This window comes from Pinus tabuliformis, chromosome Q (genome assembly GCF_031772625.1).
Source record: "Pinus tabuliformis cultivar Carrire ecotype Pingquan chromosome Q, CPIR1, whole genome shotgun sequence".
NCBI classification, from domain to species: Eukaryota; Viridiplantae; Streptophyta; class Pinopsida; order Pinales; family Pinaceae; genus Pinus; species Pinus tabuliformis.
This window is the reverse complement of record NC_142296.1, coordinates 1,226,671,938-1,226,698,469: the sequence shown is the minus strand read 5'-3', so window position 1 is coordinate 1,226,698,469 and position 26,532 is coordinate 1,226,671,938. Positions and strand designations below refer to the sequence as shown.

The 26,532-nt window shown below is 38.1% G+C and overlaps 1 protein-coding gene across 1 annotated transcript in view; it reads right to left on the bottom strand.

Moving 5' to 3' along the window:
* Positions 1 to 26,532, bottom strand: part of LOC149224218 (lanC-like protein GCR2) — a 153,922-nt gene that overhangs the window by 69,331 nt on the left and 58,059 nt on the right. Inside the window, exon 4 of the mRNA XM_089386037.1 lies at positions 16,210 to 16,335. Within this exon, the coding sequence (XP_089242163.1) occupies positions 16,210 to 16,335 (126 nt within the window). The remainder of the gene's footprint in view (positions 1 to 16,209; positions 16,336 to 26,532) is intronic.

The window sequence follows — 26,532 nt, the reverse complement described above, 5'->3', positions numbered from 1 at the left end:
ATTCTTGTTGCAATATTGAGGCTCATCAAGCAGTTTGATAAGTATGCACATATGCACTAGTAAAAAGAAGAAAAAGAATAAGTTAGTAAGGAAAAGTAAAAATATTCCACAAATTGTTATCAAGTAACGAAGAATCACTCTACAGTACTTTGCCCTAGATTCTTCAACATTTTTGTCCTTCATGATTCTTATGGTGATGTCACGCGCTCTTGTTTCTAATGCTTCCATGATGCCATGATGCATCTTATTATCTTGGTCATATTTATAACACAAGATTTAGGAACTTATGATAGGACCCTTTTGTGAGGGATAACATCTTACTCATAGGAGAGATTTGTTACTCCCTCTTTCCTTGGTCCCTTTCTTCAGCTTCCTCTATCTTTCTAGTGATATGAGATTCTTTCTATAAACTTTCCATAGCATTGAATCTTAGCTATACTTGTTTTGTCTTGCTTGAGGACCAAACTTGCCTTTCCTTCTTGCACATGTTTGAGTCCTTTTAACCTTCAATACTTTTTCCATCGACTTGTCTTTCTCTATTTAGCATAGAGACCATAAGTTTTCAAATGAGGTAACTCATGGATATTTGTTACCTTGATTATCTGTTAGTGCATTATAGATCAATGGTGGTTTTCTTCCTTCCTAGATCTTGTAGATGAGACCTTATGAAGGTATCCTACATCCTTTGATACCCTTTACTTTCATGTAGATCAGATTTCATGTGACCTTCTTCATTGCACTTTAAGATAATGAGTTTATCATCTACATCACTTTGATGTCTCCAATATTGTTATGTGAGGGGATCTTCCATACATATCCCTTTCCATAAATTCAGAGGAGACCTTTTGATGTGTTTAATGACTTCAGCTACTTAGAGGACTATGTCTATCCTTCTTCTTCATGCAAGGAATATTGATGACCCATCAACCTATAGATGTCCTTGCAATTAATGAAGTCATTTAACCAAATTTATAAATTGAAAAGATACTTACTTGTCATGTGAAGATGAAATCTTCTCCTTGATTTCTTTGATGATGGTTGAAGAAGATATACTAGTTCTTCTTCTTGGATGATCTTTTGAATGAGAGAGTCTTTCCTCAATAGATGATTTGCTTCCTCAGATGATCTTCTTCTAGGGCAAGGAGATGATCCTTTGAAGATGCCCATGCCTTCAATTTTCCTTCTTTTGTGGTTTAGATCAAGACTGCTTCTAGGACTTCGACCTTCTTCAAGATGATGCAGTGTTCGATTTTGAGGTCCTTTGAGCTTCATTGTTTTGTGGACATCTAGATGAGGGTCTTGGTGGCCTATTGATGATGACTCTAGATACAAAAGATCTTGTTGTTGTAGACTGTCTCCTTGGTTGCATAGACAAAAACCCTTGTTGATGTAGATTGTTGTTGTAGACTGATCCTTCAATTTTGTCAAATCCCTACAACTTGCTTTGATGCCCTTCTTGAAAATTGATCCTTGTATGTCCCCTTTGCTGCCCTTCCTTTGACTTCAGCACCTTAGCTCTGATACCATGTTGAAGAATCTAGGGAAATTATAGTTAATGAATTTCTTTTAGGCATGATAACTATTTGTGAGGTGTTGTTTTTTTCAATTTTTCTTCTTATTCCAATCTTCACTTATTATTATTAGAGTGTGACTTCGTTAGTTCATCAAATAGCTAACAAAACAAAGAGACAAGAACACAAGATGTTTGGCATCCTGCTGGGGCCAAAACCTCTCCCTCTTGGAGAGGAAAACCCACACAAAATTCTTCTTATAGAGATTCCAATTGACGAATACCAAGACAGTGACCCTTGACCTACTAGGCCACTCCAAGACCAACAAACCAATCCTCTTCTTTGTCACTACTTGAGATCATCATCATTGTCGCACCATAGTTGCTCCTTCACTTAGATCATTGCTGCACTCTTACTTGAGATCTTCACCATGTCAACAAGGTTTCTATATCGATATCATGATCTTGTCCTTATTATGACCAAGACCATGAATGATACATTACCAAAATCATGATTGTGTTAAGTATGAGAATGCATCACTGTGGGATCATCGAGCTTCTTCTTATCACAACCGTATGGAAATTGTAACTTGTTTGGAGAGCATGCTGAGTGTATCACTGAGATCCTCATTATCATAACTATGCCAAGAACGTGACTATGATTCTCTTCCTGCACTGAGAGCTTCATAGTCGAGAGTGCTACCACCGAGAAGATCACACTGTAATTATACCCGAAGTTGCAGAGACTTGTGTTCCTGCACCTCATTCGAGACCCTATACCACTGTGCTTGACCGAGACTTCAGAGATGTATGCGAAGATATCTCTGCTCCTCATCCGAAGTTGCAGGATGTCTGAAATATCAGAGATGTCCGAGTTCTGTTTCTCTCTTCTGCGAAGTTCAGCAGGGTATATATAGTGGTTATGCCTCCATAAATAAGCCGACATAAATGTGAACCGTTGTGTCTTTAATTAAGCCAATATGACTGTCCTTTTAATTCATTTGTAGGCCAACATGATTGAGATTTACATCGTTTAGGTTGCTAATGTCTTCAAGAGGATTGTACTTGTCTTGGAGGGCCTTTTAGACTAGTATACTTTTACACATAGGCTCAAGAAGAGCTCCTTATACATGAATTTGACTCTTTGACTTTCCTAGACCTATGAAATGAACAAGAAACTAGTTCTTATAATTTACAAAAATAATATTTCTTTTTCTTGACAAGTACAAAGATCAAAATTACATTTGTAAATACTGAACCTAGTTACACTTTCTTCAACACTGTCCACACTGGTCAAATTGTACTACTGCAAAAGGTTGGTTTGGTTAGGGTAACTTACATTCCATTGTTGTCTAACTCAATGGGTCCAATAGTTTCCCTTTCTATTGTGGCCTACCTTGTTCTTCATGAAGCTGCCTTTCACTGGCCTTTAGGGTTGGTTTGAACCCTTCTCTGGCATCTCGACCCCAAGATCCATGTTGGAGTAGACTTGCGGACCCTTCCTGTGACAATAGATCTGAAGAGCAGCCTCCCAAGGAGATAGTTTCTCCTTCATTTTGTCCACAAATTGTCCCAAAAATAACACTGCCTTTTTGCTCTTGAAATTGGACCTGCAAGGACAAATTGACCCAAAAATCTACTCAGAATCTTCCTTAAGCCCTGTGGTTGACCATCTAAGGAATCTCAGCACTAAAGTAGAAGAAAAACCCTAAACAAACAACCCTTCGTCCTCCTCCAAGTACTTGACTACCTCAGACATAAATTCAAGTATTTGGATGTCAAGATATGAGGTTTGAGGATGCCCTTATATACAATTAGACATGATGATTTGTCCTTATGAAGGTGAAGTCGACCTTGACACTTGTGGAGGCAAATTCAAATTTCATATTTTCAATTTTCCCTACCTTTATAAGGTCATGACTTATAGAATTTATTTTCAATAAATAAATATTTTTCCTTATCCAAATTTGGTGATCTTTAGGTCGATTTTGTTCCTCTCAAAAAGAGGAATTCAATGCAATAATTATTTCCAACATATGAGCTATCTAATAGTGGAATTTGGCCCTAGTTGCCAGTTTTAACACTCCCTCTCAACTAGGGAGAATTCCACCTGCCAATCCATCATGCCATCTGGTCATCATGAACTATCACGTCGTCATGTACCAGCCTTGTATCTCATCTCATCTCTGTTGAACACTGATATGGATAAAGAAGAAGAATCGATCGAGGGTGAGTCACAAGACCTTACCACTCTCCACTAACAAAAGTCAGTCCAGGGGTAGAACCTCAATCAGACTTGATCCCAGATCAAGATGTAGAACAACATGCATCCTAAGCATAGGGAGTACAGCAGTACACAATGCATCAATCGGTAGTGTTATGGTCCCTAACTACTTTTCCCAACTCATCGGCCAGATGGGAGGTACTTCCCATCTATCCCAGACTACATGGGCAGGATGATGCAGGAACACTAGCAGGGAAAGAATATATCACATCCTACTCACAACCACACGTAGGGAAAGGAGAAACCACATCCTACAAACACATATCACAACCACACATAGGGAAAGGATAAACCACATCCTACAAACGCATGTCATAACCACACGTATGGAAAGGATAAACCACATCCTACATGCATGCTAACCATCAATCGTAGGAAGGATCCTACATGTGGGGAAACGATGAACAACGTCCCACCGACATGTCAACCATCAATCTTAGGGAATGAGCATCCTATATGTGGGGAAAGGATGAACCATGTCCCGCCGACATGTCAACCATCAATCGTAGAGAATGAACATCCTACATGTGGGGAAAGGATGAACCACGTCCCACCGACATGTCAACCATCAATTGGCAGATGCCTATATGCATCTCTCACTGCAGCAGATGGTGAACCACTCATCCTGCTCGTATGCCATAGGAGAAAGTGAACCACTCATCCTATGCATATCTCATCAATCATAGGGGAAGGTGAACCACTCACCCTACACATATGACAACCACCATAGGGGAAGGTGAACCACTCACTCTATACCTAGCATACCTATAGGGGAAGGTGAACCACTCACCCTATGGTCGCTCACAGCATCAAGAAGTACCTTAGGCCCCCAGGAGCTCCCAGAGCTCAATGTTCAACCAGGACCCTCTTAATAAGGTCTATCCATGTCCCTTTCAGTTTCCTTTTTATGTAGGGCATAAGTCAATATCATAGCTCCCTCTAAATATTGGGAAAGTAACTTCGCCCAAAGCATAACCATCGAGCTATCTGCAATCTGTTATTAATCCTTTAGTCCATGTGCCAAAAATCATCCAATCATAATTATGTAGCTTACATGCAGCCTCCATTGAAGTCATTATACTCAGCTGACATGACTTGCTTTCATTGAAAATCATCGGACAAGCAAGGTCATCAAGGATTTTATAGCTCCCTCTGAAGTCTTGTTTTAGATGGTTATTTATCCTTTAATCAAGAGTTTCTCATATGAGAGAAACAAGCTTCTAGAAGGCTTCAGGTCCAAGAAAAATTTTGAAGCCTTTTCTTCACCCAAGAAGAAGAAATCTTCTCATGAGATTATCTCAACACAACTGTATGATCCTTCATTGCAAGATGACAGCTACCAGCATATCTGTTTTCCCAATATATCTATACTTAATGCAACCAAGATGCCAGAATCAGGGTCTTTTGTTCATCGTGCTCAAGAGGTCATGCACTTTCTTCAAGGCACCTATGCTGATAGGGAACGATACAAGGAATTGTTTCAAAGTGCCATCCACTTCTTATCCTTCAAGTATGAAAGATTCACGTGAGTTGCGCCCCAGATAGTAGATGATCTTTAAAAAAATATAGGTTATCCAAAGCTTACATTTGTCTTGTTCACAACTTCGTTTTTGAACAAGACTGTAACACTGTCATCAACATATTATCACGGCTACTGGACTTGTAACGATATCATACATGATGTTGGACTGAAAAGGGAATACAGATGATGCTGAGTTGTATTTGTTGAGATGTCATACATAGGGCAGTGCTATACATAGGACTGATGCTACATATGACTAAAAATTCTTTACAGGGTTCTATCCTTGATAGTTGTAGGTCTTTATAATTTCAGGAAGACCATTCCTACTTGAGAGTTACAGTATTGAAGCTTTTCAACAGAAGGAGGATTGATTCTAGGATCAGATGCTTCCAAATGCTTTCACTTCTTGATGCCTGTAGTTGCTATAAGACAGAAAATCTCCATAAGGTGGCTCATCTGATATTGGGTTGATTATGTCAATGGACAGAAACTTATATCATGATCATTTGTCCCAGTAGTATGTACAGATGCAATAACCCTTTTTGAGCTGTTGTCTGAAACTGAAGGACAAGGTGATGAGATCTTACTACTGATCCATTGTCCTAGGTCTTCTAGACTCATTTTTCTTTAAGAATGCAATTATACTAGAAACAACAAGAGAATTGTGCCTCTTTCTTCATTTGAACGATGAGGATTTGGAGGTTCAACAGAGGGATAGATGTCCAAGATCAACTTAGATCATAATCATATATCAATGTCTTGCCAAAATACCAGAACATCCTTTGGACTGCAAGGATGCCATACACATACTAATATGCGACTTCTTGAATATCTGATATGTTAATGCTTATGCCCTTGTAATCACCGTTGTAGATTAAACTTCTCAATATTCTGAGATAATGAGCACAGATTGTACTGTTGTAAGAACCTTCAGAAGGCAAGATGGCTCCTTGTTTCAGATTCCATAATGCTCATGCTGATGGTCAACACTGTCACTGTCTTGCTTCAGATCTAAGGATCAAACTTTCATCCATTATCAACCAACCCCTCAGAGTGCCAAAAGTAATCATAAGAAAGTATACCCTTACATTAATGCAAGCCAATCAAAAAGCCTCCAATCAAATTCTACAGAATGTGCTTTAGACTTGACTTGAACAGATGTTAGCTTCACAAATATGCTTCAAATAATAAAGAAAAAACACCAATACTTATCGCTTGGTCTTTCAGTGATTAGGGCCAAAACTTTACACGCGTACTTAGTCTCAAACGCTCAAAATTTGTATCACACATATACTTCAATTTAAATGCACAGATTATACTCTTCAAGATCTCATAAACATGTGTGGATGCCAAAGTATTTAATAGGTCTTGAATGTATGTCATAAACTAGAGTGATCAAGCTTCAAGCAAATCCACAGACGAACAGATAAGTGCACTTGAGCATAGTGATAATTCTAAAGTAATTGGGAGCCACCAAACTAGCACAATCAGATCTGCATCTTATGTTCTTTGGAGGGCCGATTAGGTCTGTCAAACCAAGTAACTTCAATCCCTATACATACCTTGTTCCAGTGGTTAAGTTCATAAGAGAGAGGCCGCAAATCTTTAATAGATGTGCACTACAATGAGCTTCATAACTTCGGATTAACCCCAGAAGAATGATGAAATCAAGCTTGGATCATAGATTTGTTCAGAAGATTCAGTATCAAGTAGAATAGTTCTGCTCCAGATCAAAATTTCACGTAGAACTTCAACAAGGATAGTCCACACATTACAGACTAGACCAAACCCATGCTACAGAGAAGAGTTGACTGTGATTTTCCCATGGAATTAGCTTCAGAAGTATGTTGTACATGTCTGCCCGAAAGGCCGAGTAGGCAAATGCCAAGGTGCCCAGGTTGTGCCCGGGTTTAGCCCACAAACTCACATAGAAATTAGGGCTTAGTCTCAACATGCCCTAAGAAGCACTGAAAATCATCCACAGGTAATTTCAGGTCTGTCAGGCAAAAACCTCAGATCAAGAGCAGATCAAGAGCCTGAAATACACAGAGATCCTTAGCGAATAGCCATAGCCCAAGCAAATCCAACCAGACTTCAATTTGACCTTCTCTTGAAATATTAGTGACTGCACTAGGTTGAACTATCTCTAAACACAAATTTGATACATTTCAAGGGCAATTGCAGACCTCATCTTTTGTGCCCAGAACTGCGCTCTTCTTACTAGGATATTCGAGTTATCTTTGGGTTCTATAACTAGCCCCTCTGTCTTCTAAAACAAGGTTTTATATGATCTTCAAAAATATTCATTCTTGATCCACGAAATTGTAGCCTAGTCACTGTGATTAGGGTTTGCAAAAGTGCCCAAAACTCTAAGCTTCTTCATCTAGGAGCTCGGTCCAGACATATTGACTTCCTTGATTTTCTACTGTCTTTATGCAAACAAACCTGACTTTTTGTCTCTTTTGCTTGGGCTTGTCCTCACTGGCTCTGAAACCATGTTAAGTTTAGGACATGTTCTTTTCTTAGTACAGAAGCTTCAATATTCCATATTAGCCCATTTATTAATTCAATCACATGCATCATTATCATATTGACAGTTACTGAAGAAAGAACATATGCAATAAATGAGGAAGACAAGTCAAGACAAAATGACACAATAATATGGCACAAGCTAGGGAAAAACCCCAAGATGGAGAAAACCCTTGATCAAATCTTCTTATTATGAATATCAAATGTTCAGCAGAGAGAGAGAGCACAATAACTTAATGTCAGAATGACTTGCCAATTTGTCAATCCAGTATCATTGTTCGTGAGCTCAATCAATATTGTAGTTATGGCATTCTGTCCACAGTGGTCAAATTGTACTGCTGTAGAAGGTTGGTTTGGTTAGGGTAACTTACATTGCACTGTTGTCTAACTCAATGGGTCCAGAAGTTCTCCTTTCTACTGTGGCCTACCTTGTTCTTCATGAAGCTGCCTAACACTGGCCCTTAGGGCTGGTTTGAGCCCTTATCTGGCATATCGCCCCCTGATCTATGCTGGAGAAAACTTGTGGCCCCTTCCTGTAACAACAGATTTGAAGAGCGGCCTCCCAAGGAGATAGTTTCTCCTTCATTTTGTCCACAAACTGTCTCAGAGATAACACTGTCTTTCTGCTCTTGAAATTGGACCTGCAAGGACAAATTGACCCATAAAATCTGCTCAGAGTCTTCCTTAATGCCTGTGGCTGACCATCTGAGCAATCTCAGCCCTGAAGTAGAAGAAAAACCCTAAACAGACAACCCTTCATCCTCCTCCAAGTACTCGACTGCCTCAGACATAAATTCAAGTATTTGGATGTCAAGATACGAGGTTGGAGGATCTCCTTGTATACAATTAGACATGAAGTTGCCTAACACTGGCCCTTAGGGCTGGTTTGAACCCTTATCTGGCATCTCGGCCCCCTGGTCTATGCTGGAGAAAACTTGTGGCCCTTCCTGTAACAACAGATTTGAAGAGCGACCTCCCAAGGAGATTGTTTCTCCCTCATTTTGTCCACCAACTATCTCGGAGATAACACTGTCTTTCTACTCTTGCAATTAGATAGTTTCTCCCTCATTTTGTCCACCAACTGTCCCAGAGATAACACTGTCTTTCTGCTCTTGAAATTGGACCTGCAAGGACAAAATGACCCATAAAATCTGCTCAGAATCTTCCTTAAGGCCTATGGCTGACCATCTGAGCAATCTCGGCCCTGAAGTAGAAGAAAAACCCTAAACAAACAACCCTTCATCCTCCTCCAAGTACTCAACTACCTCAGACATAAATTCAAGTATTTGGATGTCAAGATATTAGGTTGGAGGATGTCCTTATATACAATTAGACATGATGATTTGTCCTTATGAAGGTGAAGCCAACCTTAACACTTGTAGAGGCAAATTCAAATTTCAAATTTCCAATTTTTCCCGCCTTGATAAGGTCATGACTAATAGAATTTATTTTGAATAAATAAATATTTTTCCTTATCCAAATTTGGTGATCTTTAGGTCGATTTCAGTCCTCTCGAAAAGAGGAATTCAATGCAATAATTATTTCCAATAGATGAGCTATCCAATAGTGGAATTTGGCCCTAGTTGCCAATTTAACAGGGCCACATAAATCAGAATGTATAAGATGAAGTGCTTGATTGGTTATGCTTTGCTTGAAGGGAATGGTCGCTTTACATGCTTTCCACTCGCACACCCTTAGTAGAACCCATCATGATCCACTCTAATCTCAAGCATTCCAAAAACCATCTTTCTCACATGAGGCAATGCTTTATAGTGTAGATGAGTGAACCTTTAGTGCAAAAGTTCACATTGGTGATTGTTGTCATGAATCAGCGCATTGATTGTTCTTCCATTGATGTTATAAAGACCTTCAAATCTCGATTCCGGAGTGAAGACATCTCTCATGTTAGATCCCATTGGCCAAGTGAGAACTTTTCCATTTAAGAAAGCAACTTTCATTCCTTTGTCTTCTAATGCAGATATAGATACAAGATTCTTTTTCAAACCAGGTACATACAAAATTTCTTGAAGAGATATTTTTTTACATTGATCTAGATGAAAAGAAACAAAACCAGGTCCCTTTATAGGATATGTAGAGTTATCTCCAAGAATGATTTTCAAATCCGTCTCCCTCTCAACCAGATTTGAGAAAATTTCTTTATAACTAGAAAGTGTCTTGAAGCATCACTATCAACCAACCAACTATCACAAGAATCTACAAGAGAGGAACTAGAAAGAGTAGAAACGAGAAAGTATTGTGATCGTGTTTCAGTTGCATTATTATCACACCATGGGTTCCTTGAACTCTTGGAAGAACAGTAGCTTTATTTACGAACAACAGAAGCTTCTCTTCTTCTTCTATAATCAGATCTGAAATTGTTGCTACAATTGTTGTGGTTGGATCTTGGTGCATTTTTATTTTATGGACAATCACAAGCATAGTGGTCATGCTTATGGCAATTGTAGCATTAAACATTTGATAAGTCCTTGTTCCATTTATAGGGACAATTGTATCTGGGAGCAGGGTTTCTTGAAAAATTATGACCTCTTTTTCCTTTCTGCTTCTTGCCTTAGACAGCAAAGGTAATAGGTTCTCCCTCCTCATGCTTGGGAAGTCTTCCTTTGGAAATCATTTTGGCCTCGTCTTGACTTCACTTTCGCAGGAGCTCATCAATATGTAGGAAACTTATCATTGTTGTTGATGGTAGTAATAAAAGTTTCCCAAGTTGGAAAAAGACCACCAAACGTAATCAGCACCGGTTCTTTATTAGATACAATTTCACCAACAATTGACAGTTGATCCTTGATTTTTTATATCCTCATGAAGTATGCTTGAATGGTCTCTACTCTGTTCATCTTAATGTCCTTGAGTTGATTCTTTAAAGCAAGGATTTGACTCAAGTTGTTTGCTTGATACATTCCAATTAGTTTGTCATACATTTCCTTAGATTTCTTCAACTTGAAGACATAAGTGATAAGATGGTCTCCAAGAGAATCAAGGATAATCTTCTTAGCCTTGACTCCTCCTTTCTTGAATCTGGCCTCAACAACAGCACTGAAATTTTCTTGTGGTTCTGCTACCTCACCTTCCACATATTCCAGTACATCATGTTCTTCAAGAGTAATATCCAATCTTGCCTTCCATGGACCAAAATTCAAAGCATCAATCAACTTCTATTCATTACTGAAGTAAAGAAGAAGACATTTTGATCAATTCAAACAAATTTCAGTAGCAAATAAGATCTCTTTGAAGTAAAATTTCTGCAAAGGAGTGACAACTCTTATCTTCTTGGGCTTGTCTTCACCAAAGCTTTGATACCATGTTGAAATTCCAATGTTCTATGCTGAGACAATTACTTATTTCAAAAACTTCTTTTTGCTGCAATATTAGTTAAGCAATTGTAGATAGAACATAAACCAAATGCATAATAGAAGACAGCCAAGAACAGAATGAGTCACAGAGAATTTAGGTCAAACGACTAGGGAAAAACCCACAAGGGAAAAACCGAACCAAATTATTCTTCTGTTAGATATCAATTGTTCAGCAAAGATATAGAGTACAATGAGAGATCATGATAATGAGTAAGTTCACCCAAATCTGAACAAGTTGTATTATAAGGATCATTGGTAGCAGCGGCAAATGCAAACCCTAAATCAACCTTCCCTTCAACTAAATCAACACTGAAACATTGTAGCACTGAATCAACAATGACTCACCAAGTTCTGCTCTTACTCTCCAAGTCTCTCTCTCTCACAATCTTCTTCAAGTATCTCCAACTCTCTTTCTCAAGTTCAATTCTTCTTTCACAATGCACAAGTAGTAATTATCAGGTGACAAGACACGAGACACATATATAGGAGGAGCAACGAATTCTTCTCATAAAGAAGGAGCAATATGCATGCCTGGAGGAAGAGTAACATATGCCATTTAGGGAAGCGTAACTCATGCCATTAAGGAGAGAAACGCATACCTTAGTAACTTATGCCATTAAAGACAGGTACGTATGCCTTAGTAACTTATGCCATTAAGGAGAAGCATGTCTACTTTAGTAACTTATACCATTAAGAGAGGAACGCATGCCTTAGATAAAGAGACTGTAACATATTCATTAAAGAGAGTGTAAGAGGAATCTTTTATGATATGCCTTTAATGAGTGTAAGAGGAATATGCCATGTCTTTAATGAGTGTGTAAGAGAGTGTAACGTATCATTAAGAGAGAGAGAGAGAGTTACATAGTGCCATGTGAGTCATCAAGGAGAGAGGAGTGAAGTGATTGAGGTAATGAAGGTAAGGTGACTTGTAATTCCTTTTAAAAATAATATCATAGTATCATAAAGGACAATAATAACAATATTAATAATATTGATGATTAAGTCGAGATTGAACTATTAGGATTGATTAATGATAAGTTAAGTGATTTTCCTTCAACTATACTTGATTACCAATAGATGCCAAGTGATTTACTATTTTTGGAAAGTCATACTTGGGATGCTAAACATGACTTTCTATTTTAGAAAGTCACTCTAGAATTGTTAGAAATGAGATTCTATTTAACAAAATTTATCCCTAAGCTGTCAGTTTTCAATAGCTACAACAAATAACTACATATCATCAAAATCATTTCCTATATTGGAATCCTCATTATCAATATCACCCTCTAAGCATTAAAATAAGATGGAAAAAACTTAACTTGCTAAATTGGTGATCTTGCTTGAGTAAGGATACATATCTTTACTAGGTTCATGACCAGTGTTACTTGGGAGCGGGAGCGAAAACGGGGAGCGGGAGCGAAAACGAGTGCGGGAGCAACATTTTCAAAAGCTCCCGGTTTGGGAGCGAATCCCGGAGCGTTTTTTATATAATATATATATTTTTTATATTTTTATATTTTGATACATATATGTCAACAAAAACATGTAGAATTATGAATTAGATATAAAAAACATAAAAAAAAAAACATAGATTGAACCATATAACAACAATCATCTAGAAGTTATAATCTTCATCAACCACGTCCACAAGTTAGTAACATAGTAACATACAACATATTGAGTCCCATGATTCATCAATCTTAAAGTTTCAAGCTTTCAGAATTCAATATATAACATTTATCATCATTGATCGCCAAAGTTGTAGTTGTAAGCTAAGTGTAACCATTACAACAAATAATATCTAACATGAAATGAAATGTTATAAAATGAAATGAAACAACTTTCAACTTTCATGAAGCATCATATTCATAATTCATTACTAATGAGTTATAATTGCCAACCTCAAACTTAAATTGTCATATATTGTTTAAAAAATATCATAATAAATATGAAAGAGTCAATAGTTATAAAAACTACTAGAAACTAGAAAAGACAAGTAAATCTATTATCTATTGCTTATGCTTGGGCCTCTTGCCACCATGAGAAATGTCTAGTTTTTTAGTCTTGTTGGAAAATCAGGATCTTTGTCATTAATATCACCCTCTAAGCATTAATATCCAGACGTATCTTCGTCATTACCTCTGTATCTGTATAGGGATCTTTGTCATTAATATCACCCTCTAAGCATTAACATAAGATAGAAAAAGCATAGCATGACAAGTCAAGATTTTGTTTGAGTGATGCGTACATTTCTAGGAGGGTCATGATAGAGGAGTTCAACAACCAATGTCACTAACATCAAGGTATATAGAGGGATCGGTGCTCTTGATTAAATATGAGTTCCATTCCCTAATACATGACAAAATTCAATGGAAACATTGCAATCCCGAAATCCTGATAAGTCTGCTGGATTTTGAATGAAATCTAAAATTCTACTTTCTCCATATGAAATCCAGTGAGGTCGGAACCACTCTCAAACATCCTAAGTCATTTCATGGTACTGTTAAAAATTTAAGTAAAAGGATGAAAATGAAGATTAAGGAGAATGTCACTTTTACTTTAAGAATTTAACATTACCATGAATCGCATATCAATACTAGGGCCAGAGGCTTGATCATTAAGTTGCCCCACTCAAAACTTATTTGTTTCTTTGAAAAAAAATTCCATTTGGAACATTACTGCAAAAAACAAATTGCAAAAAAGACTAAACGCTCCCGAAAAGGCAGGGAGCGCTTCTTTTTTTAAGGAGCGCGCTCCCGACCCGCTCCCGCTCAGAGCGCAGATTGGGAGCAGGATCGAGGGGGGCGCTCCCCCGCAACACTGTTCATGACAAAGGAATCCAACAATCAATACCACCGACATTAAGGAGAAGGCTTGTTACTCTTGATTAAATTCTAGTTCCATACCCTCATAAATGACAATGGAAATATGCCAATCTTGAAAACCCGAAAACTATTATGTCTATTGTGTTTTGAATGGGATCTAAAATTCTAATTTCTCCATATGAAATCCAATAATGTTCGAACCACTCAACCATTTCATCCTCTTCTGTTAAGAATTTAACATAATCATTAATTACATAGCATTAGTAGGGCCTTAGGGTTGAGTATTAGGCTACCCCAGTCATAAATTACTATTTTTCTTTAAAAAAATGAATTTTGTAGGTCCTTAATCACGTCATACTATGTCATGTGAAACCAATTGGTTCAGTGCAAAACAATAATGCAAAAAGATAAAAATAAAAATTGGAGAATGTCACCTTTACTTTAAACATTATCATTAATTACATAGCATTAGTAGGGCTCTATGGTTGACTATTAGGTTGCCCCAATCATTAATCATTGGTTTTTCATCTTTCATATTTGAGTTGTGTGGGTACACTTAGTCACAACATATGATGTCGTACAGAACTAGCTAGTTTGGTACCAAATTGGCCTTTTCCAATTCAAGGTAACTGCTTGGACCAATTTTGCCTCCAAACCAATCAAATCAACGAGTCCAATTCCAATAATAATGCTAGTTACAAGGAAACTATAAAAGATATCAATAATATAGCCTAGCATATGGAGAATAATTGTAGTTACAAAATACAGACACATGAAGAGGATGAATATGTACCTATAAATAAACAAATTTTGTGTTTGTTATTTATGAGGTTTATAGTCGTCTGAAAGAAAATACCACCAAATTGTCCAGTCCAACTAAAGAAAGGCTAAAGAAGACAAGAAGCCCAACATAAAAACTCACAAGAACCATGGAATGTAATTTTCCCATGATTAACCTCGATGCTACTAAAGAGAATATAACAATGCATAAACACCTAGAAAGTGCAAATGCAAGAAAAGTCAAGAATTAGAGAGGTATCACATATGCGAAATAGTTCTTTACTAACAATGTTCGATATAGTTCTATTGAAGAACACTTAAAGAGTATAATTCAGTGAATTCGGCATCTCTTGTTAGATTCTTTTATACTCACGATGATAAAACATATACATTATTGATTTGGGATAGCATCGGATGTGCTCTAGTCATGAAAATTGGTGGAGAGGCTAAAGCACATGAGATCTCCAAGACCCAGAAAATGGTTTGGACAGATTGTAACCGGTTTGGGAGATATTAAAATAATTAATATTTTTAATGGAGTTCCTAAGTCTAAACTTAGGAAAAATAATATAAAACTAGGTTAGAAGGTTCCAAAAGTCATGGATCAAGCCAAATCTAATCTTATCCGTTGATTAGAGATTTAATCTCGGTCGTTGAAGGACCAACAGGAGACGTATAAGAAAAGGCTTGAGGGTCAGTTGGAGAAAACACTGAGGGAAACCAGTCAGTTCGATTTCTGGAGTGGGGTTAGCTGAGAAATTCGAACTAGTGGTTTGGGGAGCAACAGGGGGCAGCGGGTAAGGAACAGAGAGTCAAGATCAGCGCCAGAAGACCAGCGCAAAGGTTGGAGAGGCAGACACAGAGGCAACAGACTACGCAGTCACTGGAAGGCCTGTGTGGGTGACGCAAAGAGGCCCAGTGCTGACGCAAAGAGGCAGGAGCTAACGCAGTAGGTCTGGGCGCTGTGTAGAGGCCAGTAAGCCTGACGCTGAGGTTGGGAGAAGTGCTGGAGAATTTGATCTCTGTTCGGTAAGCCAGTTTATCACCCAGTTGTACTGAAGAATTGCTGAATAATACAATCCTCCTCTGCTACACCGGTTTTCCCGCATTGGGTTTTTCCGAGGACATTTGTCCAAAATATATGTGTTGATGTGTTGATTCTTGTGCACCTGTTTTGTTTCTGTATTATGGTGTGATATCTACAGCAAAATTTATTTTAATGTTTACTGAAGGGTTTTTCGTAAATAACTTATTGGCAAATAAGTAGGTAAAATAAATCAGTTGTTGTAATGATAGAATTTTCACATACATAGCAAAATTTTCATTACCATTTATTGAAGCAACTCAAAACTCTTAAAACATCACATATGCAATTACATATTACTAACCGTAATACTAGAGGAGATTGTCTCAGGACCAATGTATTTATTCAAAAAAGCAGCCGCCCACAAGAACCCAGCTCTTCCATACAATAATTCATATGGTACATCATATGAATCAATCCGTTTTGCAATCTGCAGTAGTGACAAATTCAAGCATTAGAAACAGAAAAGCATATTGTGTCATAACATACCACCTAATTTTTGTTGTAGACATTATACAAGAATGTCACATAATTGTGTCATGAAAGAAGCTGCCTTTCTGGACAGATTACATATTGATTGGGTTTAAAAGGTTTGCAGGCTATAAGTAAAACCATGAAAACTTGAAAAGTCGTGTTGCATGCATGCATAACTTAATGACCACTGATTAGAGTATTCCATAGAGAAAACCCAAAAGCTTTCCAGTACAACGATTAACATCTATCATCATGTTAATATGTGACATACGTGTACAAAACTCTCCAATTAATCAAATGATGTCCATATATTCCCCCATTTCTTTTCATGCTTAACCATAAATTGTCTATTTATTATTGCTCTTCAAATTTCTTTATTGATACTTTCTTTGAGATAAAACAAATGGTGCATCCTAGAAGCATAAAAAGCAAAAGTTCCAAGTAACATAATCTTTGGTTTCATGTATTCATATTTACTGTATCTTAATCTGACTTCTAGGTTGCTAGCTGCAGGAAGAAAAAATGTGCGCATGTTACAACATCAACAATAAACTCACATGCACCATGCGACTTTATAGAATAGAACAACAAATGAATTATATAGCATCTGCTACTTCAATGAGTCTATTCACAAAACTATGAAAAAGATTTTCCTCGAAATCTTCTATACTGCCATCACTGTTTTTTTTCTGCTTTTATCTTAAAGAAGTAAATTGTTTCAAGTGCCGACTTGCCTATACATGATAGTTGGCCTAAGATTTCATCTTGTACACAAATCATGAGTGCCCATGTGCGGAATTCCACTAGATAACACATGTGGAATGACCTATTGATTTTTGGGGTGCTAGCACAATATAATTGATACAAATATATTGGAGAGAATAACCAATCTTGTCTTAGTGAGAATGCAACAAGTATACAATAGGTCTTGCCTGAGGTAGGTTGCCCATTCATACATATACCATTCTCTTGCCACCATTGTATCAGAGTATAAGATTTATAACACCATACATAATAATGGTGGTTTAACCACCCAACCAATTTTCCAAATGTTACATCAGTCATATGCTTACTAACAACTACCACTAATGTTTATTGTTACAGCGAAATCTCGCTGATGCAGGAGCATTCAGCTCAGAATTATCATTATACTTTAGTAGACATAGGGGGTCTTGTATTTTAAGGAAGTTGGTTTCCTAAGTGTTAAATTAATGTAATTATTTAGGATTTTGAGTGATTTTAATGAGAATAGGAATTAATTAAGTATTGTGAGGCATATTGTAAATGTTCTCGAATGAAGGGGAACATGAGAGAATCAGGATAGTTAAGAGTTCATAGGGATTGATAGCTTTGGAAATTAATTGTAGATCTTGAATTAGGAATTAGTTCATGATTTATAGGATTGAGAGGATTCTTAGGTTTTAGTTGAAATTATTAAGGATCTGAACCAAAATTGGTTCACAGAGCCTTTTGTATAAATGTAAGCCTAAAAGGCATAGAAAGAGTTAGTTAGTTAGGGAGTTAGAGTGTGAAGAGGTTGACTATAAGCCTACGGGCAGATTGTGAAACAGAGGCCACTGATATTGGAAATCAGGCCTGAGAGAAGAAACTGTGTAAATATTTATTTATCAATACAAAGAATTCGATTTCTGAATTGTATGGTGTGTATGGAGTTATGAGTTTTATGTAATTAGTGTAATTCTGCATAGTATATGTATGCAGGTGAAGTTCGAGCAAAACACAGAGAAGAAGTGGAGTATGTAGGATCGGGGTTTGATCGTTGAATCCGATCAAAGGATCCAAGTGAAGTTCAAGGATGGCAGTGATTAAGAGTACACGGAGTTAAGTCCAAGAGGGAGTTGTATTGCAAAATAACTAAAGATCAGAAACCCAAAAGTAAACCTGAATCCATAGAAAACACTGAGAAATGGCCTAAACACGAGGTAAATGGAAGGTCGAAGAAATGAAGTGACGATGCACAGGAGCAGTTGGATCTATGAGATCAACGAATGAGGTTGAAGGCGATGGGTGACCAAGATTCAATCGCGCAGCATATAATGAATGAGAAATGAACGACGGAGATTAAACCCAAGTGCTAGCATAATAGAAGAGCGGTTTCATAACATGAAATGGTTTATCGCGCGGGCTCTAAGTGGTAAGTGGTAATTCGGGGTGGTCACTCGATTCCATTTATCAGTCGAAACGTAACACGCCGCTGGAGAGAGAAAACCACTTTATTGGGTGGGTAAACATCGTGCAAGATTCCTATCTGATATCGCTGTTAACCGTTGGATCAAGTGTGCTTTGATCAACGGTGGAGGATCACCGATTAGATTTGTTGATCGGGTGAACCAACAACTGTCGAATTGAAAGGTAAGTTCAACAGCAGAGGTTGAATGCGATAAAGTGAGTATCGATAAATGTGCCAAGGTCATGGATTGGCGAAAAGGTAAGGTTTACATGTGCTTTGTGGAGTATTTCTATTATATAAGAATTATAATAGAAATAAAGCGGATAAAGGTTTTATGGGTTAAGTTTGAATATAACCAAAGTTAAAGAGTGGGGTTTGGTTAATATGCGCGAGGTATAGAATTAACCAAAGTTTATGAGTGTTGAATAAGATTTCGCTGGAAAAGTTAATGAAGGTTTAGACTATTGGATAGTTATTTAAACGTTTTCGCATGAGGTTTAACAAAGAAGCCTTAAGCCTTTATTTGTGAAGGTTTTCACCATGGATCAAGTGATTAAGGCCTGGGACCATTAACATGCAATTTTATTTGCATAATGTGGGTATTATCGGCTTAGGCTGGCATCACTTGCACATCTCAAAATAAAGTCCAAAAGCTCAAGTGCGAGACCCACCACACCTTAAAGGGGGCCACTATTGCCTCACCAATCCTCTTGTCGATTCTGGTCAGCTCTCCTCTGGCTCAAAGGGGTTTCTCCTTGTTGATCTTAGAGATCAAATGGCTCGGTCAAACCAAGTCAAGAGCTCTCCAAAGCTTCTACTTCACACTCCACTAATCAAATGATATGACCAATTAGAGTTTAGGTGGAAGATAGGATTGCCATATTTCTTTAGGGTGATCAAGGTTATAGTTCAAAGGGAATGTCCCCAGACACAACCATGAGTATCCCTAGAGAGTGGAACCCTAAAAAAATTGTTTGAAAGATTTACAAAAAATGTAAAGAGATGGAGAACAAAGGATTATTTCCTTAGCTTATCAATGAATTTATGAGCATATGGAGTCAGTCAAGGACTAAAGTTTCCAAAAGAGATTATGTATGAGATTCACAAGACAATGATGAGAGAGTTAAAACTAGGTCTTGTTACTGCTAGCATGGTTCAACCAAGACTGCTACATTGTAAGCACTATTAGGAGTACGGTTAATTTCACCTCAGCGCATTCCTCTCACTTTAGGCCAACTCCCACTAAATGCCACTTGTGGTATCACTATGCACAACAACTCAACCAATGAATAAGTAGACCAGTGCCTAAATCAAGTAGATGGAAGAGGAAGAAGTCGGTATGATAACAGAGCATCTAATTTGATTAGTGATGTAACATTGAATTAGTAATGCAGACCAACAATGGAAAAGTACTCAACATGCTAAAAAAATGAGCTTGTAATAGCACAAAGTGAGTATAATACCTCCTTACCACAATAGAATGCTAATTAGAGTTGTTATACCTATTTTATGTGGTTGTAGGAAGACAAAATACTTTTTGTTCAAACATATAATATGATAGGAAAGTACAGCAGGCCAGCAAGCATAGGGCCATTTTAGGGGCCTGAAACTAACATTTAGTGAACCTGAAACTCAAGGAACTTTGTTAAAGTTGTTAGTACTATCAAAGAGCTTTCTAATGAGCACAAGAACACTAAATATAGACAAGTAGTCTGAAAGATATTAAATCTGCAATATGGCTATCTAGAAATAAGCCCACCACCGAAAAGGCTGAAAATTGACTTGACCAAAAATAATAATCAGACCTGAAAATCTTTTTGGAAAGCCAATATATGATCTAATAGAAATAATTATTCAATGAAAAGCTTGTTTAGATCAATTTAAACACTTTCAAAAGATTTAACTTTGGTTTTCACGTATCCCAAGGCAATGGTTTCCCTCCAATCACTCTCAATTGTTGTAGATTATTTCCAAGAGTTGTAACACAAGGAAAATCATAGAGAGTCTTACAGCCTTAGGTTGTAAGGCTTCCATAAATTGCAAATTTTGTGGTGATTTTACCAATGATATAGTCAATAAATGCAATGCAAACCACAATTCAGTGAATATATTCACTATTAAAATATTTTTTGGAATTTTTATAAGAAATAATTGAATTTTTTTAAATATATCATTTTTAAGGGTTTTTTATATTTAAGACTAACTACAAAAATATAAGAAATTTTGATATATAATTTTGTAAATAAGATGATTGCAAATTGTTGGAATAAGGATATGATCCTTCTTCCACAAGAGTCAAGGATAGCGAACTATGTCCTCTCTTGATTTGGTATCTCAATACGTGAGGCTTTGGAATGCTAGGTGAAACACCAATGATACACACCTAGCATCAAACAAGACAAGTAATAGAACCAAATTCTACTAGGAGGGCCTTCCAAGAAGAGAATCCTCCAACCAAGCAATCAACAATTATTGAATATAAGGTTATTTACCTCTAGAGGGGAGAGTGAATCATGTCCAATAGAGAAAAAGGGTACATTGAATAAATTAAGATAATATGTGAGATGAACTCTAGACCTCCTTTGAGATTCTTTGAATCAATTAGCTCAGCCTTGTAGTGAGTTTGTATTGCTCCAAAAATTTGTCGTTTGATAATATTTGATCAACCAAACAAAATAAGAGAATTCAATTGTACACCCTTTTGTCTCATGAAAAGAATTCACATTCTCAACAAGTTTACAATGATTTGTCAATGAGCAAAAGGCCTATATTTATAAATGAGGCTCTTCAAAATTTTATCTTTGGTCTCTCACAAAATAAGTAACTTGCTATCCACAAAATGCTTGGAGGCAAAGTTAAGAATCTAATTTTTCAGATTTTACATTGACTAAACCCCAAAAGAGGTAACATGCTACATGAAAGAGTCCAAGAAGGGCCAAGTGCACGGATGGCTTGTTTGCAAAATTAGATCTTCATTGGTGGTCCAACGACTTAATTTGACCATGGATTGACCCTCCAACAACTAGGAGAAAGGTGAACGGCTCCTCAAGAAATAGCTCCAAGAAAGGCTCAAATAATGCATATTATCCTTCAAAATATCCATGAAGGCTCATGCCTATACTATAAGTCAACTAACTTCCATGAAGCATGGGAATGGCTTTTCAAGCTCAAAAATTGGTTATAAAACCCTCAATAAATAAAGTGATGTCAAACATAGAAGAAATAAATTTGCCTTGAGGATGCAACATTCCCTTGGATTCTCTCTTAATTTGGCTTGGAATAATTGAAATAGCCCTCGGGGGCTACCCTTCATGTATAAGTCTCCTCAAGTTTGCTTGAGAAAGGCTTATCCTTTCCCCAAGAGGACACAGCCTCCTTACTTTTGTCCAATAATTGCCACGGTTACATTTTCTTGAAAGAAAATACTTCAATTTGACATTTGATTCAACTTTGATTTCCTTGATTTAGCCCTTGGGGGTTTGCTTCTTCATTTCTTCCTTCAACATCTTGCTTAGAGATGCTTCTTTTGCTTACTTGGAGGACTCGGCCTCCCTTTCTTCTCTTGGAATGCCAATGACTAGGCTGGTTTGGAGCACTTTGGCCTTTTCTTTGAGTAATTTTGAGTTGACACTTAGATGATTAGCCCTTGGGAGCTTTAATTAACACAATGAAACTTCAATATTCCAACATTTTCCTTTGTCATTTCATTTTACTCCATCAAACAGCCCAAAAGAGTATGACGTCATGGCCCAAGTGTAGTACAAATGCTTGAAAATGTGTTTTGAGAACCCAGAAATCGTTTTGGGAAATTCCACCCAGAAGTGATTTTATTAAAATAATTAATATTTTTAATGGGGTTCCTAAGTCTAAACTTAGGAAAATTAAAATATTAATGGGTATTAATCTAATCATGGCTGAAACTTCTAGAAAAGGACACGGATCAAGCCAGAATGATCCGAGCCTTTATTTATGATTTAATCTAGGTCATTGGTTGTCCAACAGGAAGATATAATAAGGGGCTTGAGGGTCATTTGGAAGATACACAGAGAGATCAAGGAAATCGATTTTCTGAAGTGAGAAGTTCTCAGGAGGAAAAATCGATTGAAGAGATTTCTTGCAACAAAGGGGCAGTGAGAATCCGGAAGAAGGAATTTCCAGAGAGTACGAGGCAGAGGGAGAACAGAAAGACATCCAGAGGAAGGTTGATGTTGGCCCACGCAGTGCTGACACAGAGGCAGCGCAGTCCTTGAGGGGAAGTCGAGTTTCCTGCTAAGGGAAGTCGAGTTTCAGTTGTCGAAAGCCGAGGTGTGAGTCCGGGAGGCAGAAGATCGATTTTCTCAACCAGCAGAGGATCCGGAAGAGGGGCAGCGTAATACCCAGGAGGGGTGACGCAGAAACTGTCGAGAGTGACGCAGTTCTACGCAGAGGGTGACGCAGAGCCTCCAGTTTAGTAGGATCAGTCACTGATTCCCCAGTGACAGGGTGAGATCATTTCACCAGTCTTTTGTTCAGTATTCTCTCTATATCGGATTGCTAGTTGAGCATCCTAGAATTGTACTCAGATTTTCTCCTGCATAATAATAAAACCCTCAAAGTTGCTGCATCAATTTTCCCGCATTGGGTTTTTTCAAGGACAATTGTCCAAAAATAACGGTGTCATATGTGTTTCTATTTTCCTTTCTCAGTTTCTATGTTTCATAATCATATTTAATTTGGTGTAGGCTGCTTCAGTAATTTACTTCAATGTTTCAAGAAGAAATCTGAAATAAGCTTGTAATGTAATTTACAATCTAGGTGAAGTAGATTCAGTTGGTGGCAGTGGGATTCCAGAGATTGTTAGATCCAGGAATTTTCACACGAAGGTGGTGAACGAGGAGGAGAATGTGGCCCTCGCATCAAAGGGTCCCAGTCAGGGCCAGGGGGAGCAGAGAAGAAAGAAGGACTTGTCAAAGGTCAAGTGCTTCAAGTGTAGTGAGCTTGGTCACTACAGCAACAATGTCCTCTCAAGAAGAAGGACAAGTCGGAGAAGCAGGACCAGTAAGCAGCTTCTGCTGAGATCGACAAGTTGACCTCCAAGTTGGAGGAAGACTTCGCGATTTTCGCAAATATACCTCTAGGAGTGAGGGGAGATTTGGTACTGCAGTCCCAGAGAAATACAAATATTGGGCAAGGTCCTTGAAGAGTCCACCTCATGGATCAGTACCTTGCTACAGGGGCCCACAGTGTACAGTAGCAAGATGGATCAGTGGCAGTTGATGCAGTCAGTTCCAGAGTGACAGTTGCAGACTAGTTGCAGTCAGATGTTGAGGAGCGCAGTGCAGAGTTGGTAGCAGTACAGACTCCAAAGTCAGCAGTAGGGCAGATTCTTTAGAGACAGTGCAGAGACTAAAAGCAGTCAGGACTTGGGAGACAGATGCATCATACTGAACACAGTTGATTCAGTATTTTGGATGCTTCTCAGTTGCAGTAGTTGCAGTTGCAGCAACAACAGATGAGAGGGAGTTGCAGTGCAGATGCAGAGTTGGCAGCAGTATGGCAGTGTCAGCAGCAACACAGATGCAGCATCAGAGTTGCGTAGTAGTTGGTGAGCAGCGATAGCCAGACATCAGCAGCGTAACAGAGATGATACAGAGACAGAGTGTTGTGGCAGTGTGCAGCACTAGATTCCTCGCTAAGAGGGAGTGTTAGTTTTTGTAGGGCACTTGGAGAATACACTTGAGAACACCAGAAATTCGATTTCCTTGGCAAATCGATTTCCAGAGTTGCAGCAGTCAGCTGCCGGAGAGCCAGAGATCAAAGCAGTGAGTGAGGGGCAGGGACAATGAGTCCGGAAGAGATTTTCCAGATCTGGAGAGGCAACAGCAAGTGATAGAAGTGATCCACGCAGAAGCAGCACAAAGACTGCAAAGAGGCTGACGCAGAGCAATTTGAATTAGCTAAGGAGGTCGATTCGGTTTCCAGAGGTCGGGAAAGCCTTCTAGAGGGTCGGAGAGTCACTTCCAGCAGCAAAGGAAGGCTAGACTGCTTGCTCAGAGACATAATCGAGCTACACATGTGAGAGGCAGCGCAAAAGGGCTCACGTTGGGGTTTGGACGGCTAGTTTTTTGTAGAAGCCAGTGTCGGGATTGCTTGTGCAGTGAGAATTTTTTTTTCTCTAGTTGTTTTTGTCAAATACTTGTTAATTGGATTTCCAATTGGGCATCCAAAGATTTTACTCATATTTTCATTGTTGCATAATAATAAAAACCCTCACTGCTGCACCGGTTTTCCCAAGTTGAGTTTTTCCGGGGACATTTGTCCAAAAACAACAGTGTTATTTTTATGTGTGTGCGCTAGTATTTTCTCAGTTCAAACACTATTTATTTTCCGCATTTTTATTTGTGAAGGTTGCAATGTGTTTATGTCGATGTTGCCATAGCAATACACTAAATAAATAATTTATCAATTAGGAGAAATAATACCAGTTGTTGCAATAGGATTTCGGTATCAGAATTTTCACACAATGTACTTGGACATTCTCAAACTAATGAATTCTCATAAGAGTCAGATTGGTAAGCCATCTTATAAGCTATTTTATTAGCTTATATCAAAGCATCTTATCATACCAACCAGCATTGTCACATCACAAGGCCTTGACTAACAGCGCTATCGCTCCACAAGATCAAAGCACAATGCTGGAAGGACCAATGACCGATAGACACCATCATCATTATCTCTCAAGGCATATACCCCACCCGGGTGTTCATAGGGTATGTCCTTTTAGGACAATTCCAATCTTGAAATAACACATCCTCAAGGAATTTCCTCTTCGACTACTCTCACCTATTGGATGCCCTACCACATCCTCAAAGAGTATCGGAATCAATCTCAAATTCTTACCAAATCCTCCATTCTTTCTTCACAACATGAAGACAAGAAAGATGTGTCTATCTCTCCCTCTCAACTAGGGAATATATACTCATTCCTATAAAAGGAATTGTTGATTTGCGGTAGCATCGGATGTGCTCTAGCCATGAAAATTGGTGGAGAGGCTAAAGCACGTGAAATCTTCAAAACCCAGAAATGGTTTGGGCAGATTCTACGCAGTTTGGGAGATTTAAAATATATATATATATATATATATATATATATATATATATATATATTTTTAATGGAATTACTAAGTCTAAATTTAGGAAAAATAAAATATTAATGGGTATTAATATAAAACTGGGTTAAAGGGTTCCAAAAGACATGGGTTAAGCCAAATCTAATCTTAGCTGTTGATAAAGGATGTAATCTCAGTCATTGAAGGACCAACAGGAAAAGTATAAGAGGAGGCTTGAGGGTCAATTGGAGAACACACCAAAGTGATCAGTCATTCGATTTTCTAGAGCGAGGTTTGCTAAGAAAAGTCTAATCAGTGATCAATTTGCAGCGAGGGGCAATGAGTATTGCACAAAGAGGCAAAGATAGTGTTAAGAGACCAACGCAGAGGCAAAGAGGCAAACACAGAGGCTAGCTAAGACAGTGCAGAGGCCAGAAGGGCCTGCATCATCCACGCAGAGGGCAGCAAGAGTGATGCAGAAGGCTGTAGAGGCTGCGCAGTGCCTCAGAGGGCTGACGCAGAGGGTTTTGAGGCTGACGCAGAGGCCAGGAGGGCTGACGCAGTGCTTTAGTTGTGCTGGAGAGGGTTTCGTGGGGCAGATTTTCTGAATATCTGCTTTCGAATAGAGAGGTATTACTGCCGGTTATTTTTCTCTGTTGGGTGAGCTAGTTTGTCACCCAGTTGTACTCAAGGATAGACTGCATAATAAATAAACCCTCAGAATTGTTGCACCGATTTTCCCAAGTTAGGTTTTTTCGAGGACAAGTTGTCCAAAAATAACGGTGTCACTTGTGTGTTTGCTATTTCTTTCAGTTGTTGATCTGTAGATGGTTGAGACTGTATTGTGTTTATTTCGATGTTTACATGTTGAAATA